The sequence below is a fragment of the Gallinula chloropus genome (assembly GCF_964237585.1).
Source record: "Gallinula chloropus genome assembly, chromosome: 4".
Lineage (NCBI taxonomy): Eukaryota > Metazoa > Chordata > Aves > Gruiformes > Rallidae > Gallinula > Gallinula chloropus.
This window is the reverse complement of record NC_140088.1, coordinates 33,744,484-33,769,941: the sequence shown is the minus strand read 5'-3', so window position 1 is coordinate 33,769,941 and position 25,458 is coordinate 33,744,484. Positions and strand designations below refer to the sequence as shown.

Here is a 25,458-nt window from a genome sequence, read left to right as displayed (position 1 = left end):
GCCAAAGAGATACTGTAAGGAAAGCTCCAGGGCACAGCTCAGGCTGGCATTTCTTCTAGGTGCCTCATAATGTATGACGACACACTCATCTTGTACAGAACTCTGTCTCAATTGTGTACAAATAGTTAGTTTCATGCATTCTTCTACGGAAAACCAAACTTTAAACTTAGGTCATTAAGTAAAAATGTAAATGACTTACAGATACGGATGTACTTTAAAACCAAGGAAGTCAAAAGCTGCACAGTATCAATGTTTACTCGACTCAAAATGTTATCCTTTCCTCCACACACATACAGCCACGACATGCTGCTTTTATTCTAACTGGCCAGCTTGCTATTTCAGAATGAACTGAGTGAAGCAACATGGAAAGTCTAGATGCACGCGACGAACTAATGTGGTGATTAACCAGAAGCCATCTGACTGGACGGAAACGGAGAGAACAAACGGGGTCTGTTCAAAAGTCAAGTCTTGACTGGCTCAGATTAACATATCAGCACGTTTCCAAAAGCAAAACGCTACTGTGTTCTCACACAGACATTGAGGAGGTAGGATTGAGTTTTGGTAACTGGAAATGATGCGTGTCCTCTGCTGTTGGCTCTTTACTTCTCCATTGTGTAAGTTACTATTTTTAAATAGCAATAAAATGCAAATTACAAGTAAAGAACTTATTTGCAGGCAGTCCTACAGTCTGAACAGTTAGCAACTTGTTAACAGTTCATAATTTGTCCAATACCTTGGCATCAGAGCAGACTGTGCTGGTGAGAAAGCGCTGTGGGTTTTTTTTTAGGAAAGCAACCCAGAACAAACAAAAAGATTTATAATCTCTGGAAGAGAAAATCATTTGACTTGAATCTGGCATATTTAAATGGACTCTCTTGATACCATTGTGTTGTCCAAGATGAAATGTTTTTGCATGCCTACAGCCTGCCACCTAGTGCCTCAAAGGACAAATTCTGGAACGCAGTAACAGAAAATTTACTGCTTTATTCATCATGCTTTCTTCAGAAAACGCCACTACTACTCAAAAAAGGCAAAGAAAGAAAAGAAAAAAAAAAAAAAGGTCTTCCACTACTAGTTTCTGTTGCCTCTACTTCTCATACCTTTTTACCAGGGGGAAGAAAAGGGTAGCCCACTTCATCTTTAAATGTTTTTTTTCCAAAATTTGCAATTCTACATTCTCCATTTTTAATGGTCGGTGAAAACTTCCATTGACGATGTCTTTAGATATTTAAAAAAATAATAATAATTATAGCATCAGAAGGAATTTGTAACATTCTAAGGCAGGAGACAGAGGGCCTAGACTACATGTCAAAGAACTCCCTAGCATGCAATTTTGGGCTTCTTCAGCAGTATATAAAATAAACAAGAGAACCACACCAAAAACAAAGCAACTGTAACATCATAACTGTATGGCTTTCAGTCTGGGAAAATAAAAAGAAAAAAGAACAAGTAAAAGAAGTCTCTGCCTCTAGCCACGCAGGGATATGGACATAAATTATCTACAAGTGGATACGATGGGATCCTGGGAAGAATAGTTAGAAATGATTATAACTCAAAATAACCCCCAGTCAGGAGCTCTGGCCAATGACTGTAGCTAGGCTCATGGTTCTCTGGAGAATGAGAAAAAGTGCCTCTGGACATGCAAAAAGTAGAGGAAAGAGAGATAAAGTCTGGGTTCCAGTTGACACCCCCGATTCCCCTCCCGACAGTCTGCACGGCACAATGGGGTCAGTGAGGAGCTAGCTGGCTCTCACAGTAAACAGCCAGTGAGGCCGGTGCTTTTTATCGATGCTAAAAGGACTCAGACGCTTCCTGCCATTTAATCCAGGACCATTTTTCTTTCAAAGAACAGGAAAAGCCTCAAGAGATTCCCACAGTGATCGCAGCTGAGCCTGCTGCCAGGGTACTGGGAACACCGAGTCTGGGAGAGGATAGATCAGGGTTAGGAGAAAGAGGTATCCCCTTTTCTTCTTGTCACCTACCATTCCATCTGACACTTGCTAGCCTACACCCTGGTAAATCGAGCACATCAGCCACTTTCTGCAATGCACTGTGCCTGCTCTTGCACGTATAAACACAACTGTCCTGCTGTGGTCAGTGTCCTCCCCTCTGAGAATCGGCTTAGGTTCAAATGCTACTTTTCACCTAATTAAAACACAGCTGTACAAAACTATTTTTATTTGGTTTAATCTGCTTCTAGCTCCAACACCTCCTGAATTAAGACAGCTTTATATAACACACTCATCTCAACCACCTTCTCAACCAAACTCTTTGTTGTGCTTTAGCAACAATTCCCCTAATGTGCACCTATTTACTCAATCCTGTAAGCTTCTTGTACACCACCTTTATTCCTCTCCGAATCTTTGCTGATGACAAAGTCATCAGCTTAAAACCAAGTGTTTGCAGGAGAATGTAGCCCTCTATTCTACATCCACTGCTTTTCTTAATTTCTCTTTCCATGTCTGCTACCTTAATGCATCCCTTCATCACTTCCCTTCATTCCATTACAGCAATTAATTTTCTGTGTCTGTGTAACTGATAAACAATTCAGTGGATTTCTGAAGAAACTATAAAATCATCAACTGTCACTGAATACTAATGTAGCTTGAGCTCATGGAAAAGGGTTTCTCCATGACATAGGTACCAACGTGCACGTGCTTCAAATGACTCCAAATACTTATGAGGTACCTTCTTGAACCGGACCACAGCAAGCAAAAGGCTATTTTCCTTTTACTGTACTAACTTCCCCTGCCAAACATCCTTGACCCAAAAGGGTCTGGGAATAACTTAGCATCTGGCAGTGTAAGCTGTTTTTCCTCTTGGCTATCTCTCAGATCTCCAGTACTTTCTGCAGAACTCTGCTTACTGCTCAGACCATCTTCCTACAACTAGAGCACGTCTGGCCCATGAAAGTGTCTGCAGTATTGGTGATCAAATTCTAGCAAATCTTGAATTACTTTAGTCTAATTCTAGGAAAAAAAAATCAAGTGCGTTTGGTTTACTAGTACGCTGGTATCTTTTTCCCACTTTACCAAGAAATATGAGTGAGGTTTCTTTGTTCCACCTGAAAGTCAGTAAATCCCTCATGTCTTGTTTTCCAGGCCTGTTTCCTCTGAACTTGGTCCCCAGACCCATCTTTCTCATGGTAGACTGCCGCAAGTAATATTTATCCTTTCACTATGAAGACCAACAGAAGATCTCTTAGGTAGATACGAATGTCTTCCAACACACTGGGAGACAAGGTACAACTGTTACTTCTCACATAATCTTATGTCCTATCTCAAAACCAATTTGACTGAGAGCAGGTTGTACTTGAGTAAGCACTAAGTTTGTGAGCATTAGAAATTGTTCATCAGACTTGTTCAGCATACACTGACAGCTTTTCTACAGATAAAGGATATAAAATCATGGTGTACTTTAAGACACTAGGGTTGACTTTCACTTGGCAGGAAAAACAAACACACAACCACCATCCCCACCCCCTGCACCACCCCCCCCCCGCCAAAAAAAAAAAACCCAGTCTGTAACCAAGCATAATCACCAACAAAGAGCAGATGTCATTATTTATGTAATTTCTGTTTCATGGCAACCTTCAAACTTACCTGGTATCCTGATGAAAGACCAGCCATTCTGAGGCCTGATCCCTAACAGCCCTCCTGGGTACTCTGGGAAGAACTTGGAGCATTGCTTCAACCACTCAGCTGCTAGCTCTGGGGCTCCATGGAGCACACACTGCTTTGCTTCAAGGCTTCCTCCTTCCTTTAGTGCCCTGCGCTCGTATTCTGCACTTCGGTCATTGCAGTGGAACTCCAGCGGCACAGCTGTTACCTACAAACACAATAATCATCAACAGTGTCCTTCAGATTTCCTCTCATCCTCAAATCCCCAGTTCAGGTACCTTACCATGGGATTAAATTTTAAAAGTCAAATCATTGCTGGCCTGTACTAATGGCAAACAATCTTAGACCAGCATAAAACAAGCAAAGATGCAACAACTCCCCACAACACAAAGAAAGTCCTATGAATGACCAGGCACAAACTGCTTGCCTTTGGATAGATGATGTCTAGTGCAAACTGCTACACAGCTGACAGCAAAGCTAAGGGTAAAAGAGTAATATCAAGCTTGCACTCTCACTTTGCCTAATTTCCTTTTAAAATTATTTTTTCCACAACCAAGTATTTACCTCATGGAGTTGAGATTTACATGTTGTCCCTAACAGAAATTCGTATGATAATTAGAAATGAACAGGAAAACAGCCCTGGTTTGGAAGAGCACACTTCCTGGGCTTGACAGCTGATTTGAACAGAAGTGGGCCACAGGAACAGCACAGCAAGCACAGGATGATCTTTCCCTTGTGGCCATTCCATGAATCCCTTGCCCTGTTGCCTACTTCAGTACATACAACCCGGCTGGACAGACCAGTGTTGCAAACGCAGAACTCCGATTTCATGCTGTGTGAGCTATTCTGGAACAGCTCCATCCCTTTAATTGAGGAAGGCCCATGTTACCCAAACTAAGGTCCTTAAGTGAAGAGTCCATTCCAGGAGACACAGCTGCTCTTTGTACCACCTACAGCTTTCTCCGATCTCTTACTTACCACGGTAACGGAGACCTTCAAGGTACCAAAGTAATAAAACCCAAACGTGGTACTGAGCCATGGCACATACCAGGGCAGCCTACTCTGCTGGTTTTTTTTCTTCAGATACTTTCAACAATTACAACACTTTCACACAAATATAAACACACAACAATTCCCTATCTACCAAAAGAATCTTTCCAATATAATGCAGATTACCAACTTCTTCCCATCTTTTTGGAATAAAAGTCTGGTTTGGGCCAACACTGTGGGTGCTTCCAAAAAGTGATTTAAAACCACATTTACACAAGAAAGCTACTAGAAACCCTCACATGCTTTCTAGAGACTTAATGTATCAAACTCACATAAAATTGGAACTAAAGCTTAATATTAAACAATTAACCTTACAGTGTGGGCTTATGACAGCATACAATGCTTTATAGGTTACTTCACCAATGTAGGAAGGAAATATATCATTACTTCAGAAGTTGTTGCTTTTATTTGAGAAGTACAGTTGAAAAAAAAAGATCATCAGTGTAATGTCATGTAAGTGACAAACATTGCCACGAATCCTAGCAGCATACCAAGTGACCACATTAGGTATGAAAAGCAACATAACAAACCAAAAGGAACAAAATGAAAAACAAACTTGTGGAAGTTTTCACATTTTAAAAACAGCTCGGGAGTCCATCCGTAGGGTTTGAAGGTGAACAGTAAGCAGCTGAGTTTCTGGAGAACCCAGAACAGCTGGGAATTGCTTTGATAATGGGACAACTGAAACATTAAACACAGTGAAAGAGCTATCTTTATATTGCAGCCAAAGAGCTTTTATGTGTTCGAAGGTGGATGGATTTTTTTTTTGTTGCAGCTTACTCCGGTGTGACATAATTAACTGCTACATACTGACAACAACATACACAACATTATATCATGCAACTGAAAATGTAAATAAATGACAAGTAATAAAATAGTTTAGATGTCAAGAGTTTAAATACTGTTCTTTAGAACTGTAAGAGGGAGAAACAAGTATCTCAGGACAGACAGACTGGTATCTCAGATACTGGCGGCTCTCTCTGAACTATTACCAGCTAACTCAAAGTGAAAGGTACCACGCAAGATCTTGGTGGTGGAAGCCTGTGGTCTGTTCCTGCTTAACAGTTCTTCTCATCGGAAGAAATGAATCTCACCGAGACTGACCTTGCAAGGGCCAATCAATCGCTTAACCTCTCATAAGCACCATTACAGTACACATCATAATAAAAAGCATACAAAATCTTCTCAATAATGGTAAAACTATTGTTTTGCAAGATGCCAAGAGCTATTTTAAAACCAGACTGGTGTATAGGTTTATGCACAGAGTCACATGAAATACTAGAAATAGGTAAGGGCTGTGTCAAGCAGCGCTTTGTATACATTCCCACTACCTTACTAGGGAAAGAGTTGATGCTATCTCATACTGCCATCTGCAGTGAAAGCACAGGACTGCCTCCTGTGGGAGAGGCAAAACCTCTCACAACTCCAGTCTTGTTGCCCTCACACTGATCTACACCCCAACACTGCTATGGGCTTTGGTTGTCTCTTTTAAAAGACATTACTAACCATTACGTTTCAGTTGGTATTTCCACACTGCAAGGAGTGGAGTAAGTACTCCTTCAGGCATAGACAACCTGTCCTATTTCTTTCCAGGACACCCAGGACTGTCAGCCACTACACACAAAACAGAGCACTCATTTTTGACACATAAACTGCTTAGCTACTGACATCAAGATGGAGATTCACACACTAGGATTTTAAAAGAAAAATAAAGTCACATCATAAAATTCAGTAATACCTTGTCTAAAAGGAAGAGCCTGTAGGAGACGAGCTTGACACAAACTCTGTGTGTGCCTCAGTGCAATTGCCACATTGACAAGAACTAAACTTCCCATGTGGGAAGTACACCTGTGTAACAGTCACTGCCATCGAAGGACATCGGGTTGTCTTTACTGTTAGGTACGCACTTCTTAAAATGCATACACACGCTTCTAGGGCAGAGCTCTGCCTCTTTTACGTGGCTTTACAAGAAACAAGTGACATTCCTGAAACAGGTCAAAAGAAATCTTACATTTAAAGCTTGCTCACTTTCCTTCTCTCTCCTTTTTGTCACAGGGCAGTTTTAAAATTACTTTTCCCTGTGTTTTCGTGGTTTTACTCGTGAAAAGTTGGGGTAGCCCTTAGTACTAAATTCTCCTACGTCAACTGACTGAACGTAACAGACCTGGGTCAGAAATACATCAAGAATATAGTGACTGAGATACAGAAATGCACTGCCACTTTAAATTGAGTAATTTAGTTTAATTAGGATAATTGTAAAATGCTTCCTGCATTTCTCTCCATGCAATGCAAATTTAACTGTTTGGACACAGAGGTGCCCAAACCCACTTCTGATCACAGTATCCCTGACACACTGGGGTCTACTTAACTGCTTAACTACAACAATATTACTCTAAAGCAAATTAATCAGATTCTTAATGAATTCAAGAATACAAGATCCATCCTCCAAGTTACTTTTTTTTTGTGTGTGTGATTGAGGGCTACCTGGTAGTCAGGAGAACTGCCTGCACAGAAAGAAAACTGCAACACCAAAGCCCCACACCACCACTAACCCACCTCAGCTGCTATGTAAACATACGCTCCTATTTCTATAATTCGCTCCATTAACTTTCCAAAATTCTTCACAGGTCAAACAACAACAGAAGAGAGAACATATGTGCTCCTTCTGCTGTTTCAGGTCTTCCACACTCCTGCCAAAAGTTTCTAACAAGCATAAAATTAAGTCTTTGTATTCCTAGAAACAAAAAGCCAGGCCTCCACTTAATCATTTTGATACACCAGCCAAGCCAAAACAAGTAACGTTTATTCACTGGAATAAATGCCAGATATAATCTCTCCTTGTCTTTCCCTTCCCCTTCCTACATAGCTCCCCTCCTTCCTTCCCAACATATAGCAAGTATTCAATATATTCACCCACAATGCAAATTTAAGCACAAAAGGTGAAAAATCAAAGGATCTGAAGAGGAAGTTGTTTTCACAATTTACTCTCAGAATAACTGCTTGTTCTTGAACCAGGTAATATGTTGCGACTGGGAGGTGACGTGATTTTGAGAAGCTCAGTTGGATTCCTGGTCCCTACAGCTGCAGGCAGACGTGAGGAGCAGCGCATAAGGGTTAGGCTGAGTTTTACTTGGCCTCCTCCCTTCTCCAGATGCCAACATACATTTGCTCTCATGGCCCCACCTGATCAAGCCTACAGCAGTAACACCATCAGAAACTGAAGAACGTAGCAACTGGACAGCCTGCTCACAGAAGTACGTGTTGTCCAGCTTTGTCAAGATCCAACGACACAAAATGAAAACAACAGCCATAGACTTGTGAAGGCCTCTTGTGTCACCACAGGAATCTTCAGCTCAAGTAATTTCAAAATTTATTTAACAGTTGATGGACAATCCTGTGCAGTAGTACTTAATATCCAATCAACTCAAGTAATTCATATATATTGCAACTTGGTGTTTGTTTTATTGGAACATAAAAGGAGGCAATGAGAAAATTAACATCCTTTTCAAAAAGGCATTGTTCCTCAGACCCCCTCTGTCAGACTTGGCCAATCACCTCATTCTGTTTATATCATACCTACATCTCTCCCTCAGATTGCTGTGGAATAATCTACTTGACAATCTCTTCTGTAACTTTACTGATTTTGGTATTAGGAGAGAAAGTGAAATCTATGTATCTCAGAATAACTCCTGCTGGTGCATCTTACCACTTTCCTTTTCCCTTCAGGACATGTTACAGTCACTTCCCCTGTGAAAAAACCCACTATTGAATACAGTAGCAAAAGGATATCCTCACAACAGTTTTACCCAGTTCCTAAGACGCAATTCTAAGATCTAAAACACAATAGGAAATACATCATTTACAACTTAACTTGGACTTACTTACCCGTGGACTGGCTATGCACAGGAAGGCCGGCAGCTCAGTCACCTGGCAGCACCGTACACATGAGGTAGCTGATCTCCTTCGGTGTATGACGTGATCTGAATAGCCAGTCACTGCTCTACAGTGGCTACTGAACACAAGGTTCTGAAAACAAAATCAAATTAAGACGTTACTACGCCTATAAAGAAAATCTCCTCTTAAATCTTGCAACCACCCAAGAGACAGACAGACAAAAGGACATTCACCAAGCATTTCTCCTTGAAAAAGTAAACTCCACACACCTTCCACAGTAACAGTGTACAGCATCTTTGTGTAATTATATGACCATTCAAATCCTGAAACGGCTGAAACCAGAGTAACTCATATCGTAACGTGCCTTTTCGCTCAGTTGGAACCAGAAACAAGTTTTTCTCTTCTCTGTACCTTTTGACCATAGCCTTTTACAATGAAGGAAGTATAGGAATATTCTAGTAGGTCTTACCCTCACTCAAGCCATTTTGTACTCTGAAGCATGGATAAAATGAGGCTTGGTAGAAGAAAAAAAAACTAACACTCTAAATGAGACTGAACTGCTGTCTTTGGACTTCCATCTTTTCCCACCTTTTCTTCCTTGTCTGTGCAAAATGCGTCTGAATTTTATCCTGAGGACTTTCAAGCATGGTTACTCACACACATGAACACACCCAGATGTGTAAAACTGTAAAACCTGAAGTTTGCCACAAGTCTATCAATGTCCTCTTGATAAAGAAAACCAGACTGGCTCAAAAGTGGGGGCACTGAGATGCCACTGTGGTTTAAGCTCTTTGTACATTTTTCTGCACAGAGTTAAGGAGAATGGAAAACTCAATTTTCTTTGTTTGCATCTGTTATTATATTTCTTTTTTTTATACTGTAAATATCTGCATGGAGCAATGAAATGAAAGTGCTTAGAGACTATGCCTTTTTTGTGACTTTTTATTCTTAATCTTCTATATTAATTCTTATATATTCTTATATATTGCTATTTATAATATGTATAACTGCAGAGCATTATTCTGCATCCTATAGGAAACAAGCAACAAAAGAAAAAAACCCATTAAAAACCCCAGTGAGAGGTGTATCTCTCACTGCTATAGGACTGCCAAACGTGCCCTAAGAATTCTAGCAGTTCACTTCAGTAAAAAGCAAAGAAAAAAAAAAAATCTAAAACTTTGGTACTGTCCTGCCCCAGTTCCTAACATACCAAAATTCATTGCATGCTCCTCTCATTTTACCTAACATTGAATTTTCTAAATTCCCAATGTCAAAAGTTCCATCAGGGTAGAGGATGGAAGCAGACACCTCGTGTATCATATCATACACATTGTACACACTCCTATATATGTCAAGAAGTGCTAGAAAGCATCCACAGCAACGGTCTGTTAGGAATCATGCAAGCTGGGCCCTTTCTATTTCCAGATGTAGATGCAGTGGGCAAGATGCAGATGGCTGGAACATAATTTGGAACCTGCTGACAAGGAGAAAAAGCAACAAACAAACCAACAATCTTGCTCTACATATGTGCTTGCACTGCCTAAGAAATACAGTCAGTCAATCCAAGGACGCAAGCGGGTCTTTCAGCTGCTTTCAGTGTGACTCCAGTGGCCTGGAGCTGGCAAATAGAGCTTGTACTCTGACTGAACATCTGCTCCTCTATATAAAAGGCGAGATCAGAAAGAGCTGACAACAGCCTTTCACTGACACTCAGCAGGGCTAAAAAGCACAGGTCAAAGCTGAGGCCACACTGGACGATGTGAAGTGATCCCAAAACCAGGCTCTTAGCTAGCAATTCTTTATCTGTTGTGCTAGCTTAAGCAACAACTGCTTCACATGTTCACTCCTGTCCCCAAAGAGCCCCTTCTTGCTGGCCTAGCTGTCTGGATTCATTAAGATGCTGATCAAAATGAAAACAAACCCTTGCCCTTCCACTCCATATTAGCTTTGTGATCTGTTTCAGCACCAGGTAAAAGGGGCTGTGTGCTGAAGCAGCAGTGAGCAATACAAGACTGGGAGTATGTGGCTGTGGACCACGGATGCAAATATTGGCTCACACATCTGAGGACCAGAAACTGGCAACAAAGAGTAGTACTGCTGCTGAAAGGGGGGTATCCCTTTTCCCAACACAGCTGTACAGCTTCCTGTGCTGGTTTCATCACCTCTCACACTCCTCCACAAGCATACTGAGCTATACAGCTAACCAGAGAACAAATTCAACTATGAAAATGCAGGGATGTGACAGCCCAAGCCCCATCAGGGGAGGCAGGCCTTAGCAGCTGGGAGTGACAAAAAGACAGCAAGGGTCAGAGAGGACAAGTGACTTCTCTCAGCACTGCAGGCTACTAGACAGGCTCAGAACAACAGTTTTAGCTCAAAGCCCCTGCCTTCCCCATTCCAGGTCCAGACACAGAGGGTACAGCTGATTTTATGCTGGACAATCAGCACTGCATGCAGTCACAAGCGGTTTCCAGTAAGTCTTAGGACAGCACATGCTGGCATACTGGCCGTGGCCTCATTCTCAGAGGGGCTCTAACTTTATTTCCTGGAAAGTGGGAGTACAAGAAACGGCTAGAGAGGGGCTAAAAACTGTAACTTCAAACCTATGCAAGTTCGTCACTCAATTCCCCTGTGGAGGCCAATATCAATGAGGCATCAGAGAGGGCTTTAGCCCAATTAGAAATAGTCATGAAGAAACATCAAGGAAAACTTCCAAGAGGGTATCCAACATAAGAGAAAAATACACTTTTTGTATCCACATAGAAGTAGTTCTTGTATATGACATCTGTTTTTTACAACCATTCTTCACATGTACAAATTATCAGGTCACATAACAAACATCATTCTCTGAATTCCCCAATGTACACAGCCATTAAGTTTTCATGACCAGAGCAGACACCAGATAGAACAGGGACAGAAGCCTGCTCCCCATCAGTCACAAACACACACACAAAGACTGGGTAGGGTTACAGAACTAAACACAGCCACAGCTCCTTAGTTGAGAACCAGAGGAGGATTGTTGAAAAAAATAAGCATGTACACACATCGACCGCAGCCATGCAATCCAAAGTAAGCATGGAAAGAGGCTTTCCTATTATTGCAAATGGAGCTGCACATAAATATGGGTGAATGCTACCAGCACCTTAAGCTCATTATCTCTTTTTTAAGAGAAAAATAATTCAGAAAGCAAAGGACAGAAGGGCTTATCTGAATAGATCAGATTTTTATTCATTTAAATCAGTGTATACAAATCAATACACGTGTTGTGGAAGTGCTGAGGAAGGGTAATCGAGATCTCACATTGCACTGTGATTACGTGAAGAAACTCACACTATACTTAGCTCCATTTCAGAAAGATGCATTAAAATTAATGTGGGGTTTTTTTTTGGTCTACTGACTTATTTTCATAGTTTGCCTCTTATATCGGAAATGCTGATCTGAGCAGTTAAGAAAAGCCTTTTCAGATTTATACCGCTTCCTTTTTCCTCTGATTCTCCCCCTCCTCACTTCCTACACGTTACTATCTGACGAAGCCCGAGAGGAAGCCTGAGGGAATTTTACATTGGAAGTTTCTCAAATTTGGGCTAAGATAAAACAAAAAGAAGAGTTAATTTTCACTCACAACGATGCATGCTGCTAAGGCAGGTGTGTAAAGAGCACTTTGTTTTTCAACTCTCCTTTTGGCCTTTAAGGTTTTGGGGCTGGGGGGTGGTGGTGGTTTGGGTTTTTCAAAAGACATTCTGTATGCAAGCTGTGCAAACAAAATTCTGCAAACAGAGCTTATTTTAAAGTGACTTTAGGTGGTAATCTGCCTAATATGCAGGTTAGAAAACAGTTCTAAAGGATCTGTTGTAACTGTAGGGCTAATCTTCCTTTAGATTTTACTGTGGTTATCACAAATGCGCTGTATTGCACACACTGAAGAACTCTGCTCCTCAGCTTGCTGTTTTCTATGTAAAAGGTACTAGTTGCACACAGTCACAGCACTGGGTCCTCCCGAGACACAACCAACAACCTCCTCAAAGAACAGAAATTATTTGGGAGAGATCAAATTACATGTTTTTATCTTGCCAGGTTGTGGTACAGGTGGGTCTGTAGTCTAACCAAATGCTTTACATTTCACTGTTAGTATTGAAACCTATGTGCATGTAATCCACATCTCATATTTAGTATGTACAAAGCTAACGCATCTTCTGCTCTTTAAGAAAATATAACGACTTTAATTTTAATATTTATACACACTAACCCAAAGGCTATGTAAAAGTCTTGATTGTCTTTATACACATGTAAAAAATGAATGGCACCTTCTGTAAGTGCACACAACTTCTGATACCATTTTCCACTCCTTTACTCTTAAGCATCAACATTTATGACATCACCCAAGCCTTCCTTAACCAGAGCCACAGTGTCGTTTCAGAAATCAAGCGTTATGTAGTCAGTACACAAAGGGCTGAGTGCCATCTTAAAACAAAAACCTGAAAGCAAATCCATACAGCGGAGGCACTGGAGCAAGCTAGATATGGAAATGCAGAATGCCAGCAGAACACCAGCACAGCCAGGGTTAACTGGCACACACGCTCAGTTGGCTGGCTCTTTGTTTGATAACTAGGAGGACTCATTTTGTTGGCTTTGCTGTTAACGCTGCAAAACATGACACCAAGCCCAAGGTTGGTTTCCTACTGCTTATGCGTCTTCAATTTCAACTTCCTCTACATGCTATTCAATTGAATTCTGGCTATCTCCTTTCCCCTTCCACACTCATGAGCAGAGGCAATATTCCCTAGAGACGTTTGGCACGATCTCACTCTTTCAGAAAAAAAGTTTTGCACTGTGTATCTGCTAACTGCCCTGCGATGCCTTCCTGACTCTATCCTCGCGCTTTTGTCAACTTCTTTCCCAGAGAAACAAATCAATGGAGCTTAACCTAAGTCAGGAAATCAACTGCAATTTGGTCATAAAAAGACAAAACTTTCACACACACCCCAGGCAAGAGATTAGAGAAAATGACCTTGCATTACACAGTAAGATGAACCCATCTGGAGTCTAACAGACAGCAGCAGAGGCAGGCAAGTTTCAGAGTAGAAAGACACCACTGACAATGCTTGTCCACCAACTCTGAAACATGGCCAGGCTAAAGTCTCTGCTTTCCCCAGTTGCTGCAACTGCATATCAAACTGGAGAAGAGAATTGGTTTGAGTCATAAAACGAGCACCTTACATGTAGGAAGACATGGCAGAGCTCTTAAACTTACATGTAGAATCCAACCCTGAAAAATCATTAATCTAGTTCTCCATAATATTTTTATGACTTTGAATTCAACTGATCTGTTTTCTATAGCAAGTTTTGAAACTTATCACCACATGGGAGGAAGATGGCAATCAAACTATTCTTCTATTTGTCACTCTGAACTGTACTAGCTGTATCTGGTAAAGCAGATGATGAAATCATTCCAAGTTTGTTTCCTAAGGACAGAAAGGGTTTTCTAATTTCATATTCATAAGGATTTGCTGCTGTCTCCACACCACAGAAATTTTGCTTACCTGCAGCAAAGTGCAGCTGTGCAAGTTAGGGAAAGAGAGTGGGAGGTTTACATCAAGCAAGAAATCCCTGTTCCTCAGGCAATGTGACCCCTGATGTTTCTCCCCTTCTGTGTCCATCCAGGAGCGTGTGTGATGGAGCCTGTAGGATGCTTTCAGAGACAGGAAAAGAGCTAACCATCTGCAACAGAACACAGTAGGTGTGTTTATTAACTGCTTTGTGGAAGCAAGGTTTGAGTATATTTACAACATAACTATTTGACACAAATGTTTCTTTCAGGTTTACAGTGTCCTGACTTAAAGGAAGTAATTTCTGCTTGGCACCTTTCAATTATATTATGTTTTATTTTCATTTTTTCTAAGGCAGCTTACCTGAACCTAAATGATTAAATCAGAATACCCTTTGAAGCACTTGGTTTAAAAGCGTCAAGCCTGAGTTAGCCACCACTACTGAAAAATTCACTCTGCCTCCTCCGTATATTACTCCATAAATAAATTATGCCTAACACCCTGCATAGTGAACGTAGAACTTATCATAAAGATCATTCAGATTGAAATCTGTCATGTTACTGAAACACAGACAAGAAACAGTAGTCCAAAATCACCATAACAATAAAAGAATATTACACAGAGCCCCAAGCAAAATACCTTTATCGATAAAGACCTGCTTTGACTCTCACACTTCTTACAGTCACTAACTGCAGAGTACTGTCCGTTGCAGAGTACACTACAGCTTAAACAGACCACCTCCCTTTCCAAGATAATTGTGCCTGATAACGCCAACAACCTGCAGTGATCCTAAGCAAACTCTTCCGTTGCCCTTTGACCGTCTTGCGTATTTACAACATGAAATCTTTGTAACAGATGTTTTGTTTCAACAAAGGCATAAATATTGCCTTGCATAATGGTATCCTATACCTGGAGGAACACTCTGGAAGTTGCTGTAATATTAGATAACAACAGACAAATGGTACTATTAGGAAGCACAGAAAACACAGGTTTACATCTAATGTCAGCTGTACTTTAATGACAAGCTGTCCTCACCTGGCTAAATGTCCCTGATTCATGAGGTTTGCCATTTCCGCTGGAGAGACATCAATGAACCGGAGGAAAGAGAAACAGCTTTCTTCATTGATGCCTACGGCACAGAAACACTGGAGTCAGGGCCACACATTTCACAGACACTCACCACTCCAAACAATAAGCTTACTTCAGCAATTCAAGACTCGGGCTATCTGATGTACAACAAACCTAGGTGAATGTACAGGAGATCCTAATTTAACTTAGATCTTTTACAAATAGTGACCTTTTAATCATAATGGCTGCTGCCTGGCTCCAAGTTCCAGTTCATTTTCTAGTCCGAGCAAGATACCAAGAAAGAGACCTATGTTCTAGGCCAGAAAATCCTGCAGCCAGCAAGGATGTTGACTTCACTTACTAACAATTAGTAAGCAGCATGCAGGTTTGTGAATGCAGCTGACCAGAACCTGTATACTGCAGGACGCCTGCCAAATATGCTCCTTCTCAACCAGCCAGGCAGTTAAGCACGTTGGAAGGAGATTGAGGAATTGGTAGGGGAACATGAGATGAGGATGCAACAGATATGGTGAGGATGATGGATATGCTGCAGTGAAGTGTGGGGAGGAGAGACATGTTGCACTGTTAGTGAAGAAAGCCTTGCCCATGTGCACTGTGTTCCCCAACACCACTCATGTTCTTTTATTTTTAACTTCTACACAAAAATTCTATTCCCAAAATTATTTTCCTTTTATGCTATGCCAAAAAGAGTCCCCAAGGAAAAAAAAAAAAACCTATCATGAATTAAAAAAAAAAGAAAAAAAAAAAAAGAGACCAGAATAATCAGCAAGGTGCATGCAAGTTAGGGAGTTAGAGAACAGTGCAGACTTCTGTAGCTGCACCTGGTTCTTTTTACTTGAAAATTGCTGAACAGGTCCATGCTAACAGATTTCAGCATAGTAACGCAGCCAGAAACTCTCTTGGATTTTTTCCCCTCCCAAAATATTTCCCATCAGCTAAGCAATCTAGGTTACTCTCACTAGCAGAAAAAAAAAATAAACTCACTGATCTTATATACTAATAAATTGTATTTGTCAACATAAGCAGCTCATGTGGGCTTTTTTGCATATTGATTAGATCCTGGGCCACTTGCATCTCATCTACTTTTAAGTAAAAGGAGAAACATACAATACAGAATATACTGAAATGACTGGGAAAAATTAATGCTAGACCAGAAAGCCAACATTATCCCTTGGAAGTTAAGTTAAAACAAGGCAGAAGGAATGGAAGAAGAGACTACAGTCAGATTAAGCAGTGACTAAATAACACGTTGTCCACAGATTATTCTTCCATCATGCTTTTCTCTTTGAGCAAATGAAGTACACATACCAGTACTAAAGCTAACAAAATACCAACAAGTTCTACTGGATTACTTCATAGGACTAATTGACTTGGCCTCACAGTTCTTCCCCCTGAATAAGGCATATTACAACATCACATGCAAGTGCACAATCCAATTTGCTTTCCAGGACTGCAAACCTACCCTTCCTATGGAAGAGAGACTGCTGGATGTGGTCTGGTGCAAATGGCGAAAGTAAAACCCGCAACCACCTGAAAAGGAAAGCAACAAAACCAAACAAAATCATTAAGAAGGTGTTAATATGTATGAAGTTCAATCACACAATCAGCAGAAAAGACAGTGTAACCATTCAGTTCCTCACTCTAAGTATTTCAGCACTCGGGGTATCTGGAGTTGCAGGGCAGTAAGAGAGAAGCATCATCATTCCATGTGCACTATTGTTCATCTAACACTGAAACACACCATCATTGTGGAATTGCATTTTGTGCTGTTGAACAGTTAGTCTCGTCTTTAAACATGCCTTTTTCATCCCTGCCCTCAGCATTTCTTATAACTGAAAGCAAACAAAGTTCATCAAGAATTGCCACTGTTGGAGAAATAAGCAAACTACTCTTGGGCAGCTTCTGCTCCTCCAAAGCAAGTACTAAAAGCTGTAAAGGCACTGGTAGATGCTCACGATATACCATGTCACCACAGACAGATACTGATAGCTTCCTTACACATGAAAACTCACTGAAGGGAAACCAAGTTTAGGGTCTGGGGTTTTTTTTCACAAGAATTCTTTTAAAGCTTAATTCTATTACACACCATCAGCAACTACTCTAAATTCCTTCTCCTGACTTTCTTATTCAATCAAAGGGGTATCTGATGATCAGGATTTCACCAAGAGACAGCATCAGATATCAGATGCTTAACAGCTGAATGAATGAAAGAAAATGAGGAATGCATTGCTTGGCCAGTATCATTTAAGTATATCGGATATGGGAGTTTAGAAGCACTTACAAAACTAAAATAAGTCTAAGTAACAGCACTAAATATGTTAAACTAGAGAGGAAGAGGAGTAAGCTTGCCTGTCCCGTGAGTGGTTAAAGACCCTGATCTGTCCATGACGGTAGATGAACTTTGAAATCTGGTATGGCTTTAGGGAGATGTGAAATGGAGACCAAGTTTCTTGTCGCTCAAACAGCTCTGGGTGATTGCACACCTGTAAGAAAGGCAACATGTGTCAAACACTGGGATGAACTAAATTCGTGCGATGCAGCACTTGCACCACAAATAAACTACGATTATTGATCACTAAAACTTTAATACTGGTTAGTATGTCACAGCTATTTTAGTACTCAAATTTGAATACTGCCTCATATCTGCTCCTATTCACAACAGCTACTATTGCCTCTCCTTCCCAAGTGAATGAGCTCCTTCAACAGCCAACGTGGAACCCAACCAGTTAGCAGATGCACAACACCATTTGGATAGAGTTCTTCTGACCCAACATCACCCAACATCTTCTGTCACTGCATCAGAAACACAACTTAACTGCATGCAAATAGATGCCAGACTTATTTTGTTTTTTAATAATGTACTTTCTAGATGCTGTATTTTACTTCTGTGCTAATGAATGATTACAGCTTTTTTTAAAAAATTGCTATTTAAAATAGCCTTACCTTCCTGAACTGCATGACTAGATTCATGAGACTACTGGTGGTGCTCTGTGCTTGCTGAGTAGTGCCCATGGAGGACTGCAGGAGGTCATCAATAGAGATTTTGTTTTTCAGAGCTTGGTACAACAGCTTCTGTCGACTTGTCTGCTGGCAGTACATAAGAATTTCAATCTGCAAAATAGTAAGGAAGATTTACCATTTTCTGCCTCTGAAATGAAGGATGAGCACATCAGTTCACACAAAGCAGAGAAACATACCTTCAGGGAAACATCACTTTTTCCAAAAATACATATATATGCAGTCACATTCATATCTGTATTTCAGGGTCCAACATGGGAAGGACTTAACAGATAAGTAGGTGTGTTTTGAGAGGCTTAAGTAAAGAGATAGGAGACAGACCCTTGAAAGTCTGTAAACACAACTAAGCCAACAGATTCCTAAGCAGCTCTGAAAACATCACATGTGCAAACGATTAGCTCAAAATCTGACCTCAATTCTACTATCCTACTGTAAAATGCTACCCGTTTTGAGCCACCTTAAACACATGTCAGGAGCTCATCAGTGTCGGCGGGAAGTTCTACTTTTGAAATTAGTAAGCCCATCAGAACAAAGCAGATATCTCTTAGCCAGTGGTCCCAAAACCTGGAGACATGTTGACTACAAAATCATCCAGTACTGTTAATATTCACGTGAAATTAAGAGACTAACAAGAGAGGGCAGTGTGATGTTGCCACTATCCATTTCAAAGCCTAAAGAATCCTAAATCCATGCCAAATCCTTCACAAAGGCAACTGGAGATGTTTACCAACCAGTAACTGCCCTTTCACGTCACAATTTGCAACATTTCTGTCAACTTAATCAGACTTAAAGGTGTTTCAGCAAAGTGTCTTCACCAGAAGTTTATTATAATTAGGGGTTCTTCAGCTACATTCACATTGAAAGAGATTGTTGTGATGTAGTGCCATAAACTGAGGATCTGAGAAAGTTCTACAATCAGATTTCATGGATGCAGACTGACAAGTGAGTTTGTCAACTTTTATTGTCATAGCTGTGTTCTCTAATCTGGTTTTGGCAAACTCATTTCCAGTTAAACACTTTTTCTCACCTTATCTGACAGCTCGTTTTCCACATCCTTCTTGATTCTTCTCAGCATGAAAGGCTTCAGGATCATATGCAAGCGAGACAGCTGATCTGAAACAGAGGGAATGAGGAAGAACGAACAATTATTTCACCCAAGAAGAAAACTATGTGATGGTCTACGACAAATTAAGTCCCTTACTGCACAGCCATTTCCTCCAGGAGTTCTTGCAGAATGGAAATGGCAGTTGTTGATTTTAAATGATTGCCAAGCTACACCGTGTAACTTAGGAATCTAAAGATTTGCTTCAAAGAATGAACTTAAAGTGGTTTGTGTGTCCTATATTCCTCTGGGCTGAACACAATGGGCTTAAATTTATCACTCACTATTACTGAGGAAGCTTCAGATGAGACATTGCTAGTTCATGCAAAGAGATCATTACTGTTTTAACTCTCATCCCCCCCAAAATTATAGCATCACAATACCGAAGTATACTGTGCTGACAGACAACTGCAGTGTTTACACCCTGCAAAAGCAAAGTTCTAGGTATTTGAGAACTCTTACAGCCCTGACTTTTGCGTGACAGATTCTAACTGTGCTGTGTCCTACTCCAATTACAAATCAGCTATTTTTCCCTAGATTTTTCCACATAATACCCACTAAGATTTACTGTGAAGATTTTAGATTTTTTTTAAGCATCGCTATGCTTTTCTTCTGGATCTCAAGAGGTCTTTGGTACTTCGGGTCATAATTTTTATGTTTAGAGCTTAACAGACTGAGATGATTTGCTTTGTAGAAACTTCCAAACATTTAAAATTTGTTTTTTCCTCTGTTTGGGAAGGAGGAGAACTGGAGAGGAGCAGCAAAGCAATATTTTCATGGCTTCTTTTTCTATTCATTACATATGCTGCATTACAGTCAGAAACACAAACTCTGACATCAACTATGGACAAACCACAACATTCCAGTCACATTGTGCACCTCTGCTCTAGAAGACAATTCTCATATAAAAAATGAGAGATAAAGTTTATCCATTAGTAGTTGAAAGAGGAAATAGATTCTTGTGCTGAGTTACACGCTGCACTCACTCTCATCGATGGCAGACTTGTTCTCTGCATGGCTCTCTATGTCCTTAGAAAACCACTCATTGAATTCTTCATGGGAATCAAACAGTGTTGGCATGATAAAATGGAGCAGGGCCCACAGCTAAAAGGAGAGGAGAAAACAGATCAGTAAACATCACCCTACCATAGACAAGGTAACTGGGGATCCTAAACTCTTGCAGCTCTTTATGAGCAAAATCACTTTACTAGATCATGAGATATGGCAAAATTAAAACAAAAACCCAGTCGCACCCTTCTCCCTCCTCCCGACAAATGGCAAATATATCACCTTAACACAATACCATTAGAAAGCAGCAAGAAACACAGCAGAAGGATTTCAGCCAACAGAAAAAAAAAAACCCATGAGAATTATATTTCATACTGTAATCTGGGTATTACTAACCAGGTATTTTCAGTTTTATTTTTATTTGAATGCGTGGCGCACATCCAAATTTTCCCCTCCCAGAGCTGAGTCCACATTTGTTTGCCACTGGCTTGGCTACAAGTGTGATCCCACCACTAAACAAATACAGCAAGTTTCTTAACTGTTCGTATATATTTAGCATATATTCTTGTTTTAAGGAAAAGTCCACTCTTGTGAGCTCCCAAATACCTCAGCCATTGTGTTCTGGATTGGTGTCCCAGTCAACAACAATCTATTTCGACACTGGAACTGTAGTAGGATCTTCCAACGAACACTGATGAGAAAGATTTAAAAACAAACAAAAAAAATCATTAAAATGGGGTGTTTCTTGTAGAAGGATATGAAATGTAGGTATTTTAAGGCAAATTGCTTCCAGTCACCTTCCCAAATGATTTTTGGAGGTCACTGGGTAAAACTATCACAGCTACTCTCCAGTCTCTCAAAAGACAATTGCAGGAAGAAGTAGCCTTAAAAAAATTACAAAGAAACGTGTATAATTTATTTTCTTTTTCTGAGTATCTTGTTAGTCATTTTTAATTCAGCCACTTGGATACTAACAAAAATCTCACAGCAGAATAATTAACTTGCCCAAAGAAGCTCTCATTACGAATCAGAACAGCATCTAGCTTTCAGGCTGTACAGCACCCAGTGTACAGGCCAGGGGGCAGGAGTGCTGCGCTATACACTTGGAGGGGAGTTTCCAAGAACGCCCAAGAGACACAGACATGGGTCAGAAGGAGTCTGCATCTAAAGCAGTCTTTAACATACTGTGAACAGTGGTAAGTGGACAAAGGTTATGGGAAAGCACTTACAGAGGTAAAGACAGATAAATATATTACTTGAAAACAACCAGAAAACTTTCTGGCACAGAGTCTTATGACAAAGACTAGACTTATTGCAGCCAACAGTATTCATGGGGTTCTGACCTTCATTTGTGACTGGAAGTGCCACTGAAGGAGGAATCAAAAGAATGTGTTTGATGGAGCCAATATAAGCAATATACACCAAAGACTACAGGCTGTTCATGGGCAGAATTCTGCCAGCAGTCAGCAATGAAGGTGAGTAACATTGTACAGTTTTGTTCAACTGTTCTGTATTCCATGGAAGTTTCTGTTCCACAATTACTTTTAAATTGCATTTTACATACTTGGAGAAGGGAAGTCTAAATGCAAAAAACTAGTAAATCAATCCAGCGTCACAGTTATACACTTAACTAGACACATTTAACTGGACACTTAAAGGGTCTTAAGTTGTCAGCTTCTATCAATTCGCATAATCTTGATGTTTTCTTGATATTATTTCAAAAGGCTGATAACAGAGGGGTAAGATTTTTGTTTCTAGTTAATTTATTACCTGGAGCTACTCTTGAGTGCTTGTGCTTCATCCAGCACCATATATTGCCACTTCACTCGCTGGAAATACTTCACATCCTGTACTACCAGCTGGTAACTGGTAATCACCACGTGGAAAGGAGCATCCTGTGTATACAATGTCTTCTGTAACCACAAAATCAGAAACAAATGTAGAATGTCAGTACATTGTGCAGAGTTCACTTGTGCATACTCTGACTTCTGTTTCATAATTCTTTTCATTGCTTTTTAAAATTAATCGCAGCATAGTTTTTCGACTGTTGGATCTGGACTTAAGCCCAGTAATCCCTGAACAGTTTCAGATGCTTTTTAACATAACAGACAAGACCCAGACATTGAACCCTACAAAATGCGGGTGTTACATCAGAAGCAATCTGACAGGCCTGCAGCGGTACTAGACTTGTGCAGAATAAACAGTGCTTGACACAAACTTCCCACTTTATTTACACAGCTCTAGTTGCTTCATCTGAACTCCATTCTGCCCTAAATTGTCCTGTACTGTATTGTCCTCCAGCGCAATGGAAGACTTCTACCTCATTATCTTAATGAAAATACTACAGCGTGGATGAAGAAACACATCATTTAGATTGGTGGGGCGTAGCAACAGCTTCTGATTTACTCCTTGCAAATAACAAAGATGGTCAAAGCACACAGGCATGCCGACATTACCTGACTCCAGAACTTCCTTATCACCTTTCTATCATGGGGATTTCCCCAGTAAGGTAGCACCTGGAACAGTACAAAAGCAGAAAGACATTATTTTCAAATGAAGATACACCTGCTCTAGGATGTCATCCTACAACATGAGAGAAAATGTTTACTTTGTCCAAAACAACAAAAAGGGACATTATCTTTCTTAACACAGAGAACAATCAGAAAGCACTTTAAAATGCTTAGGCACAGAGCATTCGAGCAAGTTATGCCTAGTACAAAGGCTAGACCAAGGTAAGGATCTTAAAATGCCCAGTAGCATGTTACATCTTCTAGTCAGGTTTTTCTAAAAATTAAGAATGCTACCTTGTTCATGGTAAAAAAAAGAAAGAGGTCTGCCCTCAACTGCCATGGTTAACCCTGGAGGACCAGTGAGCTCCTTCTCCTGTTTTAACATTCCTGGCTGTCTTGTTGGCTTTGCATTTGAGAACCATCCCCAAAAATCTGAGATAAAAGTTAAATATATCCAGACCAGATGTTTTCACGTATAAAAGTAAGCAGTAGTGCCAGAGAAAGCTGTTAAGCCATTTACAGCTCAGAATGTCATGAGTCCTATTGCTCAGAACAGACCTTTGCAGTTCCCCAGAACTAGTTACTGGTTAATAATATTGTAGTGCCATCTTCTGTCTGGTCAAAGGACTACACTCAGGTAGGACAAAGTGAAGAACACGGGTTTTTGAGGTTGTGAAACATCTCCACCCTTCAACGGACAAGCTCCAAATTTAAGCGCCTTCAGCTGAATTTTCTTCCAACTGTTCGGAAATAAAGCTGCCAGTAAAAAAACCCAAACCATCAGAGTAGCAAAGTGATTTGTCTTTTAGTTTACATATTCTGCCATGGACCTGAAGAAATTACTACTCCGATTTTACTACAAGCATAATTACACACTTCTGCACGATTAGAAGTAGGAACAGAACTGGCTGAAAAAGACTGATCACAGTCATAAATATGTGACAATTCTAAGTTAGGAAAACTTATTTTTAAAGAAACACAGTTCCATGGATGAAGTAAACATTATTACATAATAAACTCAAGGAACAGCTACATGACAGAAACAGACTTAATTTTACCTTTAAAAATACAAATATCTTTTCACAAGCATCCAGACTGCATTTTTGTAATGTTTTCTGTTATTTCATTCATAAAAAGGCAGCAGAAACCGTTGGCTATTCTATACAATGAACCGACTGAAGGAAGTGGGAGAGTAGGTAGGCAGAATGGCCAACCACCCTACTGTCTTCTACTCCAGGGTTATTACTCAGAGCTCCTATTGTTATGGACTATAAAAATACATAAATGGTCTATTTTAAGTTTTTTTTTTTTTAAAAAATAACTCCTCACTAACTGAAGCATTTCTTATTCTTCATCATTTTCTTTGAAGTCCCAGTAATCCCAAGTTATCCCAAAACATAAGCCACTATTCAACTATGTTCTAGCACGACTTCTCCTCATACAGATCCCTCAAACCATACACCACCATAACCAACACACAGTCTCATCAGGGATCTACGGTGCAAGCTATCTGGTGAAAGGCAAGTCCTTTAACACTGCCCTACCCCAGGCCAAGAAATCAAGTATTTCTTACAGTAATACTTCCAAAACTTTTCTTCTGCCTTACTAAATTGCCAGAAGATTCAAACAATTAACCTGAATGTTACTGATATACTGGTTACTTATAACTACGGGTCTTTTAATGTTCTTAAGATGTTCTCTGTAAAAAAGAAAATCAGATATTTAAAAAACATTAAATGATCAAGGCCCTTCAATATTAAAGTTTACTATATTAACTCAAATATTTAAACTATAATCCAATATTCTTTGCAGATGTAACTGCAAGCTTCTGACACTTCTCTCTATCAGTAATTCTAAAATTTTAGCACTGTTTCAGCAGTACATGTTCTTTTCAAACCCTCCTTTGCAACACTCTAAAGTTTTCTGCTGCAGAACAGGTAATCAACTTGTTTATCAGTAACTGATTATTCCCTGTTTATTCCCTTACTATGTTTTTACATACCTGGAGAAGTCACAGAATCACAGAATTGTGGGGGTTGGAAGGGACCTCAAGAGATCATCGGATCCAACCCCCCTGCCAAAGCAGCTCCCTAGCTCATATTGCACAGATGGGCGTCCAGACGAGTCTGGAATATCTCCAGAGAAGGAGACTCCACCACCTCCCTGGGCAGCCTGTCCCAGGGCTCTGTCACCCTCACTGTGTAAAAGTTCTTCCGCATGTTGGTGCGGAACTTCCTGTGCTCCAACTTGCAGCCATTGCCCCTAGTCCTGTCCCCACAGACCACTGAAAAGGGGCTGGCCAATTCCCCCTGCATTCCACGCTTAAGATACTTATAGACATTAATTAGATCCCCCCTTAGTCTTCTCTTCTCAAGACTGAGCAGCTCCAGCTTATTCAGCCTCTCCTCGTAAGGGAGATGTTCCAGGCCCTTTATCATCTTTGTAGCCCTTTTCTGGACTCTCTCCAGGAGATCCCTGTCTTTTTTACACCAGGGAGCCCAGAAGTGGACACAGTAGTCCAGGTGGGGCCTGACCAGGGCAGAGTAGAGGGGGAGGATCACCTCCTTTGACCTGCTGGCCACACTCCTCCTGATACACCCCAGGATCCCATTGGCCCTCTT

At 40.5% G+C, this 25,458-nt stretch overlaps 1 protein-coding gene across 1 annotated transcript in view; it reads right to left on the bottom strand.

The window, feature by feature from the left end:
* INO80 (INO80 complex ATPase subunit) overlaps positions 1-25,458 on the bottom strand; it is a 67,729-nt gene that overhangs the window by 18,529 nt on the left and 23,742 nt on the right. The window contains exons 15-26 of the mRNA XM_084262825.1: positions 22,784-22,843; positions 22,098-22,240; positions 20,934-21,018; positions 20,306-20,423; positions 19,245-19,330; positions 18,143-18,310; positions 17,549-17,682; positions 16,662-16,729; positions 15,146-15,239; positions 14,105-14,282; positions 8,556-8,696; positions 3,603-3,828 (exon numbers count right to left, since the gene is read on the bottom strand). Of these exons, the coding sequence (XP_084118951.1) occupies positions 3,603-3,828; positions 8,556-8,696; positions 14,105-14,282; positions 15,146-15,239; positions 16,662-16,729; positions 17,549-17,682; positions 18,143-18,310; positions 19,245-19,330; positions 20,306-20,423; positions 20,934-21,018; positions 22,098-22,240; positions 22,784-22,843 (1,501 nt within the window). The remainder of the gene's footprint in view (positions 1-3,602; positions 3,829-8,555; positions 8,697-14,104; positions 14,283-15,145; positions 15,240-16,661; positions 16,730-17,548; positions 17,683-18,142; positions 18,311-19,244; positions 19,331-20,305; positions 20,424-20,933; positions 21,019-22,097; positions 22,241-22,783; positions 22,844-25,458) is intronic.